Source organism: Colossoma macropomum, unplaced genomic scaffold, assembly GCF_904425465.1.
Source record: "Colossoma macropomum unplaced genomic scaffold, Colossoma_macropomum, whole genome shotgun sequence".
NCBI lineage: Eukaryota > Metazoa > Chordata > Actinopteri > Characiformes > Serrasalmidae > Colossoma > Colossoma macropomum.
The window spans coordinates 15,127,915-15,144,659 of record NW_023494797.1 but is presented as its reverse complement, the minus strand read 5'-3'; the positions used below and the strand labels follow the sequence as shown (position 1 = coordinate 15,144,659).

At 36.1% G+C, this 16,745-nt stretch overlaps 2 protein-coding genes across 2 annotated transcripts in view; both read right to left on the bottom strand.

Moving 5' to 3' along the window:
• Window positions 1-14,876, bottom strand: part of LOC118817583 — a 36,355-nt gene extending 21,479 nt beyond the window's left edge. Inside the window, exons 1-4 of the mRNA XM_036584402.1 lie at window positions 14,603-14,876; window positions 13,575-13,643; window positions 822-1,145; window positions 34-561 (exon numbers count right to left, since the gene is read on the bottom strand). Coding sequence (XP_036440295.1) covers window positions 34-561; window positions 822-1,145; window positions 13,575-13,643; window positions 14,603-14,654 — 973 coding nt within the window. The 5' untranslated portion in view covers window positions 14,655-14,876. The remainder of the gene's footprint in view (window positions 1-33; window positions 562-821; window positions 1,146-13,574; window positions 13,644-14,602) is intronic.
• Window positions 10,781-12,609, bottom strand: LOC118817586. Its single transcript, XM_036584407.1, has 5 exons — window positions 11,964-12,609; window positions 11,739-11,843; window positions 11,592-11,613; window positions 11,465-11,487; window positions 10,781-11,362 (listed from the first exon to the last, which is right to left on the bottom strand). Exons 1-5 carry the CDS (start codon window positions 12,283-12,285, stop codon window positions 11,199-11,201), a joined length of 636 nt encoding a protein of 211 aa, XP_036440300.1. The 5' UTR covers window positions 12,286-12,609; the 3' UTR covers window positions 10,781-11,198.
• Window positions 14,877-16,745: the final 1,869 nt, after the last annotated feature.

Genomic DNA, 16,745 nt, shown 5'->3' with positions numbered 1-16,745 from the left:
TACACACATAAAATCAGTTCAATACAAACTCACCAATGTTTTCCTCAGTTGTTTTCTTTGTTGTCTTTGTTGTTTTCTGAGTTGTTTTCTTTGTTGTTCTCTTTGTTGTCTCCTCAGTTGTTGTCTGAGTCACAGTGGTCATGGTTGGCTGTGGTCTTTTGTCTTTGTGAACACTGACTGTAACTCTTTGTATCACTGTCCAGTTTCCTTTAGCAGTGTTTTTATTATTTGGGTGCACTTGTACAGCACAGAGGTACTGACCGCTGTCTGACTCCATCACTTCACTGATCCTGATGTTGTGACTGTTCCGTTCTTTGGTTTGGTTTGAGAGTCTGTTAAGCAGTTCTTCTTGCACGTTGCAGTGGTGACCGAGCACGACCGGCTCATACAGGGAATAATCATAAGAATACACACAGGTGCTGCTCTGTCCAACAGTCTTAATCCAGTAAACAACAAATGGCACCCCATTATATTCTTGTTTGAAGGTGAAACTACAGTTTAAACTCACTGATTCACCTTCAGTTACTTTCAGTGAAGATGTTTTCTCAGGTGTAGATGTTACTGCAGGGAGAAGAAGTGTTATGCTACACTTTGTCTCAGGTACAGCACACATGTATAACATCTGAAACTGTAATATCTGAAGTAGAGCAGAGGAGTGAGCAAGACTGCTGACAAATATTCAAGAGAAAATTGGACATTAACTATGGAAGAAATGAAATGAAATTAAAATAAAGGACCCCAAATAAATGGCTATGTACATAGTACAATATATTACAATATATCAGTGATATAAATGAAAGAGACAATAAAACGTTACTCACTGTCTTTATTTGGAACAGCAACTATGTATGAATGGATGATGTTGGGAGACGGTTTGAATGGATATAAGAATCCAGGCTCCAGAGATTTAACACAGGCAACAAATCCACTCTTTACTTTCAGTTTACAAACACGCTTTGGCTGTGAGTCATCATTATCATCATCATCATCATCATCGCACTCAAGGTCAACAATTTTATTATGGTCACATTTTACTGAGCAGTTCAGGTCAATCCGGTTGTCAGACTCTGTACTTATTTGCCATTTGTTCGTTTTACATCTCAACTCTACTTCATCTTTTTCTGTATAAATGAACTGAGTTTGCCCTTAGAAATGAAAAAGAAATTACTGTAAGTTTGAGGAAACAGCTTGCGAATGTAGTTTTAATCCAGCTCACTGCATTAACAATAACAGCCAAAGTGTCAATGACTCAGAGTTCATTTTTCAAAATAACAGTGAAAGTGAACAAAAACACTGGACAGACAGAAAAACAAGACTTTCTCTGCAATAGAAATTAATGTCTGTGATTTCAAACTGTAGCAAAAACTGAATGACAGAATGTAATATAGAACAATATTATATATAACAACCTCTTATATGACAATAAAATCATAATAAACACACAAGAAAGTGAAAATTACTCACCGTAGCATTGACCAAGAGAACAGAGCAGCAGAGTGAAACACAGCCACACCATGACTTCCATTTCATTCACTGTGGTAAAAAAACAGAAGTCCTTCAAGGGAAGGTCCTTCTTTGGGAAAGCCAGTGGTTACATAGAGCCAGTTGATTACTTAAAGGGGAATTCCACCAAAGCCATTCGGAGTGGTTTCATTCAAAATGCTCCATTCTAGAAAAACTGACCAAGTCAGTATTATTCACAGTGGTAGTGATGGGAACCAGACGTTTGAAGAGTATACCGCATAAAGCTCCCTCACAATAGATAATTCATGATGGTTACTTATTCTTTTCAGATTTAGCACTATGTTACCATCATCAACATTACATATAAACACTCAGAAGACACATGTAGGTTCACTGGTGGTTTTGGATAGTAAATAAAATAGCTAAATTTATGTTGTAGACATTGTGACCCCTGGTTCCCATCACCACCACTGTCTCTAAGTTTCTCTAAAATGAACCATTTTACATCAAACCACTCTGAATGACTTTGTTTACATTGAATTAATGGAATTATGCAGTAATTTTAAAGCATCAGTGAAATTCTCCTCCTCTATGATGGAGAACCTCTTGTATATGCTTCTTTAAGGACGCTTTGGGGGAAAATGGTTCAATGCAGCACTAAAAGGGGTTCCACAATTATTATGAGTCAAAGTTAGAACCTTTCTTGTTAAAAGGATTAAATTAATAAATGAATAACTACTTCACAGTAAGATTTGATAGCAAGTTATGTATTTCTGTAAATATATGTCAACACATTTCTTATAACAATGAATAAATGTTGGAGTTCTTCTCACCTAATGAGTGAAAAAGGTTCAACAACCCCTCGAGTGCTGACGTCCCTCCAGTACTGAGTTTCCTGTAGAACTGCAGTGGAACTTCTGGAGCATCCAGCATCCATCAGCATCAGATAGATTAAAACAATGTCAGAGCCTGTACCCCTGAAGGGTGAACTAGGATCAGGACAGAAGCCCTATTTCTAGAAGAAGGTAATGACTTCATATCATATGAATGGGCATCAACCACAGAGGCAGACACTGTCTGATTTCCCCTCTCACTTACACAAGAAACATCTACACCCTATATGTTTCTTAAAAAAGTTTCATTGTCAGCTTGTTGGGTTATATGTCTTCTGCAGATTACAGGCAGAAAGTTAATGTTGGTTGATTGAAGCTAAATGCGTGATTAATATTAAAATATAGCCAAGCTTATAATCAGGGTATAAGATTTTTGTTTCACAATGTATTGGTATCAGGCTGATATCAGCAGAAATGCTGGATGGGACATCAAAGGAAACAAGGAATGAGTGTAATCTAATCCTGGACCAAGTCTAGTCTGAAACAGCACTCACTACACTGTGTGATGTGATGTTGTAGGTTGTAGAGTGACTGAGTACTTTCAGGATGATAGTCTGCGTTGAGATGAGTTCTTTAATTGAAAAGAGCTCATATTAAAGCTTAGCAGTGTTTAAAGATAAAACACTGGATCAGTATCAACATCGGCCGCGTTCAAGGTTTCAGTGTTATTGTGCCGTCTTTAACATCAAAGAAATTAAGGTGGGTAAATACAGCTAAGCATGCTCTCCCATTGGTCAGGCCTTCTGGAGTCCTAACGTGTCAGATTAACCACCAAAATTATTTCATAACTTGTGAATCACTGAATTGTTGAATCCAACATTCGATTCATTGAAACAGGGAGTTGGAAAGAATCGGCTCAGTGGATTGATTCGAGTGAACAAATCACTCCAGAATGGAGAGTATGGAGAGGGCGGGGCTGAGACACAGACGGAGGTGTGGCCTACACAAATAAATTAAAACTTTTTTTTCACGTAACAAAGTGTAATTTTGTGGGTTGTTTGTATTTTGATTATCCATTATTTATAATTTGTTTGTGTTTGTTCTTCTTTAGTGAGATGTAATGACCTCCCATAGCTTTCTAAAGGGCACAGGACAAGAATGAAAAGCTGCTTTAAGAAGCTCTGTAGGCAGGACACTCACTGACCTCACAAAATACCAGTTATAGTCCGAATAAAAAGTTTTACCCTCTCTTAAAGCTAAATAGGAGGTATGTTTTGATACTTTTACTGAATAAAAACATCTTGAAAAGTGAAAAATGTTCATTGTTTTATGACATATTTGATTTTTTTTCTCTAAAATGGAGTCTCTGTGCTGCAGTCTGTTTTATCCAGCCCTGTCTTATGTTCACCCACAGAGTGAAATGGCTTATGACTAGTGTTCATTTTAGGCCTCAAAACTCTTTAAAAATGTATTTTTTTCTTTGATATTTTTTGATGAACTATTAACCAAAATAAGTACTTAACCTTCAGAAAATATAATTTTCCCGTCTCAGACTGTCAAATCAGAGACTATATGAGCCGTTGTTTTCTGAAATGTCTTGTGTTTTCTATATTTCTTGTATATATTACTTTAAAGCCTTTAGAGTTTTTCACTCTTAATGAAAGAAATAGTGCATTTTTTCAGTTTTAGTAATTTTAACTAATGACTCTCATTACTAATTGACACTTCTGGTAACATAACCTACTAAATTAAAAGTTTTTAGACTATTTTCACCAGAAATCACTGAATAACAGGATTGAAACTTGGATTACAGGTTGAATACAGAGATCATATCCCCCTTTAAGATAATATTAATACAGTAAAAAAACATTAAATATACACTGTACAGCAAAAGGTAAAGCTGTTTCAATTATAATGTTCTCATGTAAATATTTGTTTCAAGCCATTTTTATTTCATTTTCATCAATTAAAATAACTGAAGGTTGAAAAATGGGTAAGAAGGTTGGAGATTTGTGGTTAGCCTGACAGGGTGCACATGTTGCATGCTAACGCCTAATACTGATGCAACTGACTGATGTCAGTTTTTTGTGTGTAAATTGAGAAATCAGAATTGAGAAAACAGCAAATTGAAAAAACAATGACTTTTTCTGTTAAGTTAAATAAATTAATAGGGAACAATAATCCTTTTGACATGAATTGTTTGGAAATAAATCAAATAACATTGTCGTTTTGTTACTGGATGATTTTAATGAATATATTTCAAAGAGAAGCTCAGTGTCAGTGAGGTGGGACAGCCCAAAATCACCATATTAAAGGTGAACGCAGACATTTTATGTGTTTTTGTGATCATTTAAATGCTATTTTTAATCATTTTGATTGGATATTAAAGTACAGATCCCTTCACTTTTCACAGAAATGACAACAACAGTCACTTCAGTGTTTTTAAAAAGGTCATGGGCCATAAAGTGAACTTATTCATGGAAAGTGCCTCATACAGCAGGAGTATAAATTCCTCAGCATTCGATTTGTGAAAACTTAGAGATACTTGATTTAATGCTGCACAAAGAAAAACAAAGCAAGATCACATACAGCAGTTTTAAATTAATGTTCTGGCACACGTATTCTGAAAACACATATATTTTAATAATTCACATTAGAATGAAGATTTAAATGAAATGGATAAACGTGTCAGTGAACATTCCTAAACATTTCTCGATGATTTCTCATCAAAAGGGGGAGACTATTTAATATCTATGTATACTATTTTTACAATTCATCCCTTTAAAAACAACAGATAATCTTTATCATGAATATGTTTGGTGTCCTCTGATGCTCCAGATCCATCATTCAGCCTGGAAGCTGCATAAAGATCAACAGATGTTGTGGATTCTTCATGGTTTGGATCTTCATGGTAGAATTCCTCATGGATCCTAGTTCCCCTCCTCACCACGTCCCACAGCTTATGGAGTACCTGTACACATCACACATCACCCAATGAGAGCTTTTAGAAAGATTTAGAATTTATGAAGAAAAAGGAAACACATCAAATCTCACCATCAATGTCAGGAGCTGCTTCTCCGTTTTGGAGGCTGCAGCAGAGACAGGAAAAGAAATGAGGAACAATTCCACAATAATGAAAGTGATCAAGTTAATTTAAGACCTAAACTTCAACTTTATTGTCACAGTCTACCTTTGTAACGGCACAGCCTGAGATCCTGTAGAGAAACATATACATTATTAGTATTATTAGTTTCACTGATCATCAGAAAATAAATACATATAACTAGATTATTAGTTTCATTAATCATAGAGCTCTTTATTAGAGGGTCAGATAGAGGTCATAGAGATTCGTACTGGAGGGTCACCTTGTGCAGTGCTGGCCTTTTTCCTCATGAGTGCAAATGTGATCCAAACAGAAAGCAGAAGACACAAACATATGGGCCATGAAGTAAACAGAGGCATGAGAGGGTGAACACCTGTAAACAGACGACCATCACAGTATCAGTGATTAGAAATACTGTAAAACAGTGCAGATAAAAGTGACGTTTATATTCTTAGTTATATTATATAAACCTGTGTGTGACTGAGTTTGTATGTGTACACATTATTTAACACCATTTATCTCAGCAGTGAGTGTGATTATACTCATAAAACACTATTTATTATTAAAATACACACTAATAAACATTAATACAGTGTAAAATGACCAGAACCGTTACTTCCAGTGTGTTTGTATTCTGTTCCGGTTCTGACTTCTTCTGACTTTGTCTTTTTGTATTTTCCCTTTTGGATTTTTTCCATAATGTCTGTAAACCCTTTTCATAAAGGTTCTAGATAGAACGATCTGCAGCACATTCTCCATCAATCTAAAGAACCCATTTACGATGCAAAGAACCCTTTAATTATGCAAAGGGTTCTTTGAGTGTTCATGGTTTTATACAAAACCATTTTCTTTATCGAAGAACCCTTGAACAACCGTCTTTTGCAAGAGTGTATCTAAACATGAATCAGATGTTTTTGTCATCATTAATCTGTGACATGAAGGAAAATCATTAGTAGATGATGAGCTCAGACATTAAACCAGGGCCACCAATCTTATTCACAGAGGACCAGAGCAGCTGACTGTATCTGACTGTACCTGACTGACTGTACCTGATTGTATCTGACTGTACCTGATTATATCTGGCTGTACCTGATTGTTTCTGACTGTACCTGATTGTATCTGACTGTACCTGATTATATCTGATTGTACCTGATTATATCTGATTGTACCTGATTATATCTGACTGTACCTGATTGTATATGGCTGTACCTGACTTTATTTGATTATATCTGACTGTACCTGATTGTTTCTGACTGTACCTGATTATATCTGGCTGTACCTGATTGTTTCTGACTGTTCCTGACTGTACCTGACTGTACCTGATTGTATCTGACTGTACCTGATTGTATCTGACTGTGTCTAACTGTACCTGACTGTATCTGATTGTATCTGATTGTATCTGATTGTACCTGATTAATCAGCTGCTGTTCGTCTTCAGATAACTGATCATTTGTTCTCCTGATTTGATGGAATGAAAACCTGCAATCAAACTGGCCCTTTGTGGATGAGACTGGACACCCCCGTGTTAAACTGAGAAATATGGTGTTGCAGCGCCACCTGCTGTACCTGGTGGGAACTGAATGAGTGGCTTTATTTAAGTGGCAGCGCCATGTGGTGGGTCATAAAAAATCAAAATCTAAACCTAAATCTAAAATGCAGCCTGTGCAAAAGTTATAGCACATTTGATTTTCTGTTTTATTTGTTTCCAATGAGTTATTTAGAAATAGAAATTGTGTATTAAATGTGCAGAAAATGCCATATTTGAGTGTCTTCACTGTAGAGAATGTGTTAACTTATTTACACTTAGAAACTTAAAAGAATACAAAATTTTATACATATACATATTTTGCACATACATAAATCATAGAGAGCAGCTTTAGTACATGCATCATGTAGATGAAACTCACCAGTTGTCTCCTCAGTGGTTTTCTGAGTCACAGTGGTCATGTTGGCTGTGGTCTTTTGTCTTTGTGAACACTGACTGTAACTCTGTATCACCTTCCAGTTTCCTTTGTGTTTTTATTATTTGGGTGCACTTGTACGGCACAGTACAGTAGTTTTTCTTGCACAGTGCAGTGGTGACCGAGCACAACCGGCTCAGAAATGGAAAAATGATAAGAATACACACAGGTGCTGTTCTCTCCAACAGTCTTAATCCAGTAAACAACAAAGGACACCCCATTATATTCTTGTGTAAAGGTGAAACTACAGTTTAAACTCACTGATTCAGCTTCAGTTACTTTCAGTGAAGATGTTCTCTCATGTTACTGCAGGTATAATAATTCTAATTATTCAAAACCAATAAATCATCTACACCTTCATAAGATGATACAGAGAATGAAAAGTTACTCACTGTGTGGGTTTGGAACAGCAACTAGGAGACGGTTTGAATGGAAAAAGGAATCCAGGATCCAGAGATTTAACACAGGCAACAAATCCACTCTTTACTTTCAGTTCACAGTCAGACTCTGACTGTGAATGCTTATTTGTGCAAAAGTCCAGTTTATCATAATTCTCGACAAGCTCAATCCTGATGTGGTCACACTGTGAGCAGTTCAGGTCAGTCCGGTTGTCAATCTTTTTGCTTATTTGCCATTTGGTTGTTTCACATGTCAACTCTACTTTATCCATTGCTGTATAAATGAACTGAGTTTGTCCTTAGAAATAGAAATGATTGTGAGGCTAAATAAAAACAGATTGTGAATTCTGGCATTTGTTTTTATTATCATTACTTTATAAATAATAAACTAAAAAGCTAAAGATATCTAACACTTAGCAAAAGTGAATATAAATATTGTACAGAAAGAAAAATAGATTTTATTGATGAAAGTGAATCTAATGCTACAGAATGACTGTCATTTAGTTCAAACTTTAGTCAAAGATACATTATAAAATGTCACAACAAACAATATTATATATAATGCAAACATAATAATGTGAAAATCATTCACTGTGGCTTTTACTGAAGACAAAAAACAGAAAAATGAAGCACTATTACTTGCTCAAAAGCAGAAGTGTGAGATGTTGTAACTGTTCGTCTTACTGAAAGAGCTGTGACACATTCATAACACATATTTAGCTGTAATAAGTGTAAAACTGAGCTCATTTCCTCAGTTTAAATGTTCTTTTTAGACATTTCCTTTCTAAACAATACAGAGATATTTCAGGCTAAAGCGAAACAAAGCTAGATCTAACCTAAAGCTGTAGGCTATATAATTATGAAGGGATAATATTAAAACTAACCGCTGTATGATTTCAGTATCAAAAACTCAAGAACTACAGAACTGCAATAAAACCTACACCTTACGCTTTCATTCATGATGATTTAAAGAGCTCATATCATAGAAAATTTAAATTTTCCCTGCTTTTTTAAAAAAAACATTTGATGTAGTATGTCAGCAATGTTCACTCCTCAGCCCACACAGTCCATATATGGAAACTAGTCTTCGAAAATCTGTTTTGAATTCAGTGTTTTAGCGATGTCACATATCAAAAACAACACATTTACATGTATCTGCCTGTTCCGCCTACAGCAGTTTAGCTCTGCCCAGTAAAAATAAAGGATAGAATTTGTAAAAAAGCAAAAAAAGAAATGTTGCAGTGTTCCTGTAATTGTTGGTAACTGTAATAAACAGCAGTACCTAAACATGAGTTGTTTTTGTCATCATTAGTTTGTGGCATGAAGAGAAAATTCTTAGACGACCGGAGGGCCGACACAAAGAACCGGAGCAGCTGCAGGTTTTCCCTCCAAACAAGCAGGAGCACCTGACTGTACCTGATTAATCAGCTGCTGTCCGTCGTCAGATAACTGATCATTTGATCTCCTGATTCGTTGGAATGAAAACCTGCAATCAAACTGGCCCTTTGTGGATGAGACTGGTCTTCTGGTCTAAAATCTCGCAGTGCTGGTATTCGGTGATGGTCATGAAAAGCAGAAGTGAGAACTAAGATTTCACAAATTTTTATTTATTTTACAAATAACACAGAGAAAATCTTTCATCAAGAAGGCTGTAAATAAAACATATAGAAAAAAACACTACAGAAGTGTGAGGTCCAAAACCTGCTAAGTCACAGAGCTGCAGTGAAACTTCATTGTCCGTCTATCAGCATAGGAACTGATGTTTTTTACTGTTCTGGTACTTTATGAATTCATAAAACTCTAAAAATGGAAAAATCTATAATTTTGCTCTACACTACTTGTTACACAGCTCCTAAATCGTTGGTAGGAAAATGTTGGATATCAATCAGCAATAATTAAACTTAAATTATTAATTTTCACCAGATTTAATCTATGAAAGAAAGTGAAATGCTTAGCAGGTTGCGTGTCAACCGTGGTGTGGGGATTGAATGAGTGGGGATTGAATGAATAGCTTTATTTCAGCAGCAGCGCCATCTGGTGGGTCATAATGGCTTTTCAGCCTAAAAATATCTATCACAAATGCTTTCAACACTAGTTTGCTTCCTTAATAGCCACGCTGGGCTAAAATAAGTGTTTCTTTTTCATTTTGGCTAAATAAAATTTTAAGGCATGCATGCGATCATGTTTTAAAGCAGGGATGCCCAAACTCTTTGTCTTGGGGGGGCAAAGTGCAATGTTTATGGTGGGCAGAGGGCCAAAAACAACAACAAAACGAAATAATATACAAATAAAGAAGGTACGTTGGTATCACACTGAGTTTTTAAATTTGTATTTTATAACATTTACTTATATTTTGTAACTAAAATACAAATTCAGTGAGTTATCTATAGCATAAAAATGTATGTTCTCTCATTTGGTGAGGGGGTGGGGTTGGGGTAACTTACTAGAAGCTCAAATCAAACATCCTCACTGATCAACTTTGGCCCACAGACCTTGGTTTGAGCAGTCCTGCTTATAACGAGACCTAGTAAACAAAAACTGTTTTTTTCTTTGCCAGTTCATGTATATGATACCTGTCATTGTATGTACCATTCAATAAATTTGAAATGTGAAGTCTTGCCCATGTGCCTGTGTGAAAAGGCACATACTTTCACCATCACCTCTGCAGTTTCTATTCAGACGTCTCTGATGGACAGGAACATATATAACATGATGTAAAGAGACATAACACAAACATTAATCTGTGCTGGTGACTGAGTCAGTAGACTCTTTTTCACTGATGTTAACAGGCTCTTTGTGGGTGAACTGGACCATATTCTGTCCTCATTAGAGCAAGTTGGGCTTACAGCTAAGCTAACAGGCTCCTCCAATAATATTCAGAGACCAGCTTTAAGTTTAAATCTTTACTGAAAGATACAACATCCAAACTGTAACATCCAAAGTAAAGAATGTGCTACTTCAATGTCTGTTACAAACTTCAACATCACACAAAAGCTTAATTAAGATGTTATTTATTTTAGACATTAAAGAGCACAGAGAACTGTAAATACATTTCAAAAAAGCAGTAATATCTCTCCTTTAAAACAAAAGAAATGAAAAAATGCATATAGTTATACACATATAGTTATATGTAAGAGTTTGTGCACCCCTGGTCAAATAACGTTTTGTTGACTGAAGTGAAAATAAGTGCAGTCAAGTGCAAGAAGTGTTCTCTGTAGAGGATGTGGTAACTTAGTTTCACTTAGGAATTCAACAATGAATGTAATCTGACCAGGGGTGCTCAAACTTTTGCTTTTGACTGGTGATGTATCAAAATTTGCAAAAGGCATTATTTAACAAGCTTGACCACTTTGTTACTCTGCGTTCTTCTCTACAGTGTTTCAGCATGTGAGCTGCGGCACTGAGGCACCTTTAACACACACAGATCAGCAGCTTCGTATTAAATATGTCTGTTGTGATCTGAAGCCCCAGATTCATATAAGCTGTTCAGTCTAACAACTGAATAAGAGTCGGTAGATGGTGTGGATTCTTCACGGCCTGGATCAGCCGTCTTAGATCCAAAGAACGTCCCCTCCTCACCATTTCCAACAGCATGTGGAGAACCTGCACGTAGCATGAGTGAAGATTATACAGTAAGCATTACAGAGACGACTGAACACGGAAAAGAGGAAGAAGATGACACGACTGAAACACTGACACACTTACAGTCCATGTTAGGAGCTTCTTCTCTGCAGCAATCAAAGGAAAACATGGTGTAACAGAAATGAGTAACAGTTGATGCAATTATGGAAATCATGTCTACATAAAATGAAGATAAACTGTGATAGCTCACCTTTGCTGTACAGTCTGACATCCTGTATGAAAGAAAATATGTTAAATATATATTAAATAATCACAATATCAAATGTCTAATAGTAAATGGTCAGATAAAAACACAGAGAACTTTGTTCATCAAGCTATTTCTTCACAGTGTGGTTACCTTGTGAAGTGATGCACTTCTTTCTTATTAACACGACCAAGACAATCAGCAGAAGACACAGGATTATGGGAACTGTAACATATAAGGGCTTAAGACGATCATGATCTGTGTAGAGACAACAGTGAAAACATCAGCAGTTAGAAATAAAATAATGTAGATTAGCTGTGAGGGTCATTTATATCTCCCCTATGATACACACATAAAATCAGTTCAATACAAACTCACCAATGTTTTCCTCAGTTGTTTTCTTTGTTGTTTTCTTTGTTGTGTCCTCAGTTGTTGTCTGAGTCACAGTGGTCATGGTTGGCTGTGGTCTTTTGTCTTTGTGAACACTGACTGTAACTCTTTGTATCACCTTCCAGTTTCCTTTAGTAGTGTTTTTATTATGTGGGTGCACTTGTACAGCACAGAGGTACTGACCGCTGTCCGACTCCATCACTTCACTGATCCTGATGTTGTGACTGTTCGGTTCTTTGGTTTGGTTTGAGAGTCTGTTAAGCAGTTCTTCCTGTATGTTGCAGTGGTGACCGAGCACAACCTCATTCATAGCAAAATCATAAGAATACACACAGGTGCTGCTCTGTCCAACAGTCTTAATCCAGTAAACAACAAAGGACACCCCATTATATTCTTGTGTGAAGGTGAAACTACAGTTTAAACTCACTGATTCACCTTTAGTTACTTTCAGTGAAGATGTTTCCTCAGGTGTGGATGTTACTGCAGGGAGAAAAGAGTAGAGTGTATTACTTTGTCTTGGTTACTGCCAGAGTTTAGCAAGAAAAAGTAGTGATATCTGAATTCTGAATACACTGTCCTAAATGTGTTCAGTAATGCAGTCCGTTACAACACGTAAAAAGTAATGTATTCAGAAAACATTCAGAATACATTTAGGATGCATATTGATAAAGAACATGGGAAAAACTGTGCTGTTACTAGTCGGCAGTTTTGTTATGCAGGGAGAAAAGAGTGGTGTGTTACACTTTGTCTCAGTTAGTGCACACATCTGACATGTAACAAACTAAATAGAGCAGACAAGCACACAGAACTGCTGAGAGATATTCAAAGGGTAAGTGAGACATGAACAAAGGGAGAAATTAAATTAAATTAAAAGGAGAAAGATTAAATGATTAAATGAATGATTACTTACATAGTCTGGTGTTATTTACAATATATTCAACAGTGACATGAACATTGGTAGTGATACAATAATAATACAGAGAATGAAACGTTACTCACTGTTTGGGTTCGGAACAGCAACTATGTATGAATGGATGACGTTGGGAGACGGTTTGAATGGATATAAAAATCCAGGATCCAGAGATTTAACACAGGCAACAAATCCACTCTTTACTGTTAGAGTACAATCAGGCTCTGACTGTGAATGATTATTTGTGCAAAAGTCCAGTTTATCATAATTCTTGAGAAGCTCAATCCTGATGTGGTCACGCAGTGAGCAGTTCAGGTCAATCCGGTTGTCAGACTCTGTGCTTATTTGCCATTTGTTTGTTTCACATCTCAATCTACTTTATCCATTGCTGTGTAGATGAACTGAGTTTGTCCTTAAAAACAAAAAAGAAATTACTGTAAGTTTGGGGAAAACAGTTTGCAAAATTTTAGCCATTAGTTTTAATCCAGCTCTCTTTATTAATAATAACAGACAAACAAGAAAAGACTTCCTCTCAAGTTCATATTGACTTATTAATTTCTCTGTCTTTTATTTCAAACTGTAGTTGAAATTTCATGACAGAAGTGTAATATAGACCAATATTATATAAAACAGCCTCCTGAATGACAATGAAATGCTAATATACTCACAACAAAGTGAAAATGACTCACCATGGCATTTACCAAGAAAACAGAGCAGAAGAGAGAAACACAGCCACACCATGACTTCCATTTCATTCACTGCGGTAAAAAAGCAGAAGTCAGAAACAAAAATGCAAACATGCAGATTAACTTCCTATTCATTTCTCCTGTTTTCACTTCATTCTAGTTTAATACTGTTCAAAAAACTCTGTGTACAAAAATACAGAGACATTCTTTATCAGTCTTTAATTAAAAATGCTGAATAATGAAGAGATCACAAATGATGATGGGCTATTTTTTTAAAAAAAGGGGTCCTTCAAGGGTTCTTTAGGAAAGCCAGTGATTATATAGAGTCAATTGCTTTACTTAAAGGGGAATTCCACCATTTTTTTTTCAGAATTATTAAATAATCAAATAGTTAAGATGTAACTGAAGTAATTCAGAGTGGTTTCATACAAAATGCTCCATTCTGGAGAGACTTACCAAGTCAGAATTATTCGCAGTGGTGGTGATGGGAACCAGATGTCTGAAGACTTTAATACCATATAAAGCTCCCTCTCAAAAGATAATACATGCTGGGTTTTTTTTTCAGATTTAGCGCTATGTTACAATCATCAACATTATTTATAAAAACTCAGAAGGTTCACTGGTGGTTTCGGATAGTAAATAAAATGGCTGAATTTGTGTTGTAGACATTGTGACCCCTGGTTCCCATCACCACCACTGTAAAGACATCTGAGTCTCTGGGTTTCTCTACAAAGAACCATCTCACATCAAACCACTCTGAATGACTTTGTTTACATTGAATTAATGGAATTATGCAGTAATTTTGAAATTTTTGCTTCTTTAAGGACCCTTTGGGGGAAAATGGTTCGATACAGCGCTAAAAGGGGTTCCACCATTATTATGAGTCAAAGTTAGAACCTTTCTTGTTAAAAGGAATAAATTAATAAATGAATAACTACTTCACAGTAAGATTTGATAGCAAGTTATGTATTTCTGTAAATATATGTCAACACATTTCTTATAACAATGAATAAACAATGGATTCTTCTCACCTAATGATGGCTTTGAGATGGATGGCATTGGACAGACGAGCTTCAAACTCATACTGGAGTCAAACTGTTCACTTCAGTGAAATCTTGACTCAAGCAGAAGTAAAAATGACTGTCAAAAAAAAAAACTGAGTGAAAAAAAGATCTGACACCCCTTGAGTGCTGACGTCCCTCCAGTCCTGAGTTTCCTGTAGAACTGCAGTTGAAATTCTTAGTACATCCAGCTTCTATCAGCACAGAACAGATTGAAAACATTGCTAGAACATGGAGCCGTCATGTGTAAACTATAAGATCAGGACAGAAGCTCTATTTCTAGAAGGTGATGACTTCATTTTAATAAATGGGCATCAACCACAGAGGCAGACGTTGTCTTACTTCCCTTCTCACACAGGAAATATCTGCACCCTATATGTTTCTTAAAAAAGATTCATTGTCAGCTTGTTGGATTATTTGTCTTCTGCAGATTACAGGCAGAAAGTTAATGCTTATAATCAGGGTATAAGATTTTTTCTCACAGTGTGTATTGGTATCAGGTCAACATTAGCAGAAAATGCTGCATCAGACATCAGAGGGAACAAGTGTGTGTAATCTAATCCTGTATCAAGTCTAGTCTGAAACAGCCCTCACTACACTGAGTGATATGATGTTGTAGGTAATAGAGTGACTGAGTACTTTCAGTATGATAAACTACTTTGAGATGCTCATCTTAAGTGAAGTGCCTTAGTTAAAAACAGCTCATATTATGCCTAGTAGTGTTTCAAAGATGAAACATTGGATCAGTATCAATATCGGCCAACGTTCATGGTTTCATCTGCATAGAAAATTTTATTGTGTCGACTTCAACACCAAAGAAACAATAAGAGAAAGAATGTAAAGGCCTAGAAATCAGTGGGGAACCCTCAGGACCTTCTAGGCCTTCAGAGGAGGCCCAATGATTTCTGTGAAATACAAAAATGCATGTCTGTAACTTTAAACCAGTTTTTTGTTTAATCAAATCGTTGCGCTTGTTGTATTTAAACTCTTGGTTGAAAACAAAAGAAACGCCGCACAGCAAACTGTCCAATCAGAATTTCCTTCATCCGTGATTTCTGCACTCTTAAAAAAGATAGTTCTTTAAGGGTTCTTAATGGTTCTATATAGCACCATTAACATTCAAAGGACCCTTTGCATGATTACAGGGATTCTTTGCCTCATTAAATGGTTCTTCTTCAGATTGATGGAGAATGTGCTGTAGATGGTTCAGTATAGAACCTTTTTGAAGGGGGTTCTGTATAGCACCAAAAAGGGCTCTTCTATTGTGAATTACTACCTTTTTTGGTGCTATATAGAACCCTTTTCAAATAGGTTCTAATAGAACCATATATAACACATTCTCCATCAATCTGAAGAACCCTCTCACCATGCAAAGAACCCTTTAATAATGCAGAGGTTCTTTGAGTGGTCATGGTTCTATATGAAACCATTTTCTTTACTAAAAAAACCTAAAACAACCATCTTTTTTAAGTGTGTACGAGCTTGACCTCGTACCATCAGAGGAACCAGTTCTGGTGCTAAGTTGAACTGTTTTCTAAAAAGGTTCTATATAGAACCATTTTCTGTACTAAAGAACCCTTGAGGAACCATCTTTTTAAGGAGTGTAGGTAGATACAGCTAAGCCAGTTCTCCCATTGGTTAGGCCCTCTGGAGCTGGATTAAAGTCCTAACACATCAGATTAACCACCAACATAATTAGGAACTGACAGTGGATTAACCATCAGGTTTTAATTTACAGTGGGTGGGATCTGTTTGGTGAGAAAAGACCTAGGCCTTCTGGAAGTTCTAGATATGTCACTGGTTGCAAATACAAACCATAGTCCAAAGAGGGTTCAGTGAGTTCTAAGGAATGGAAAACAGCGTCCCTAAAAGAGTCACTGTACAACTGCTACAAGGTAAATACAATGTTGGTGTTGAACAGGGGTCACCATTTTGTCCTTTCAACTAAAATCAAACCACCTTGGGAGCCACAACATTTTATGGTTTTTATTTGTTTTTAGCATTTTTACTGAAGTAACGTTTTTTCCATCTTGGCTGTAAATCTGTCTCAGTATGAGCTAATGTACCAGTGTGTGCTAAAAATATAATATAAACGAAAACGCAGACTTACTCT

Bases quoted from the DNA above. Each gene is read 5' to 3' on its own strand.
- LOC118817586 (XM_036584407.1), bottom strand. From the start codon at position 12,285: ATGAATGAGGTTGTGCTCGGTCACCACTGCAACATACAGGAAGAACTG. The intron at 11,488-11,591 runs GTGAGCTATCAC...TGATTGCTGCAG, and splicing joins TGTCAGACTGTACAGCAAAG to AGAAGAAGCTCCTAACATGG. The intron at 11,363-11,464 runs GTAAGTGTGTCA...TGCTACGTGCAG, and splicing joins AGAAGCTCCTAACATGGACT to GTTCTCCACATGCTGTTGGA.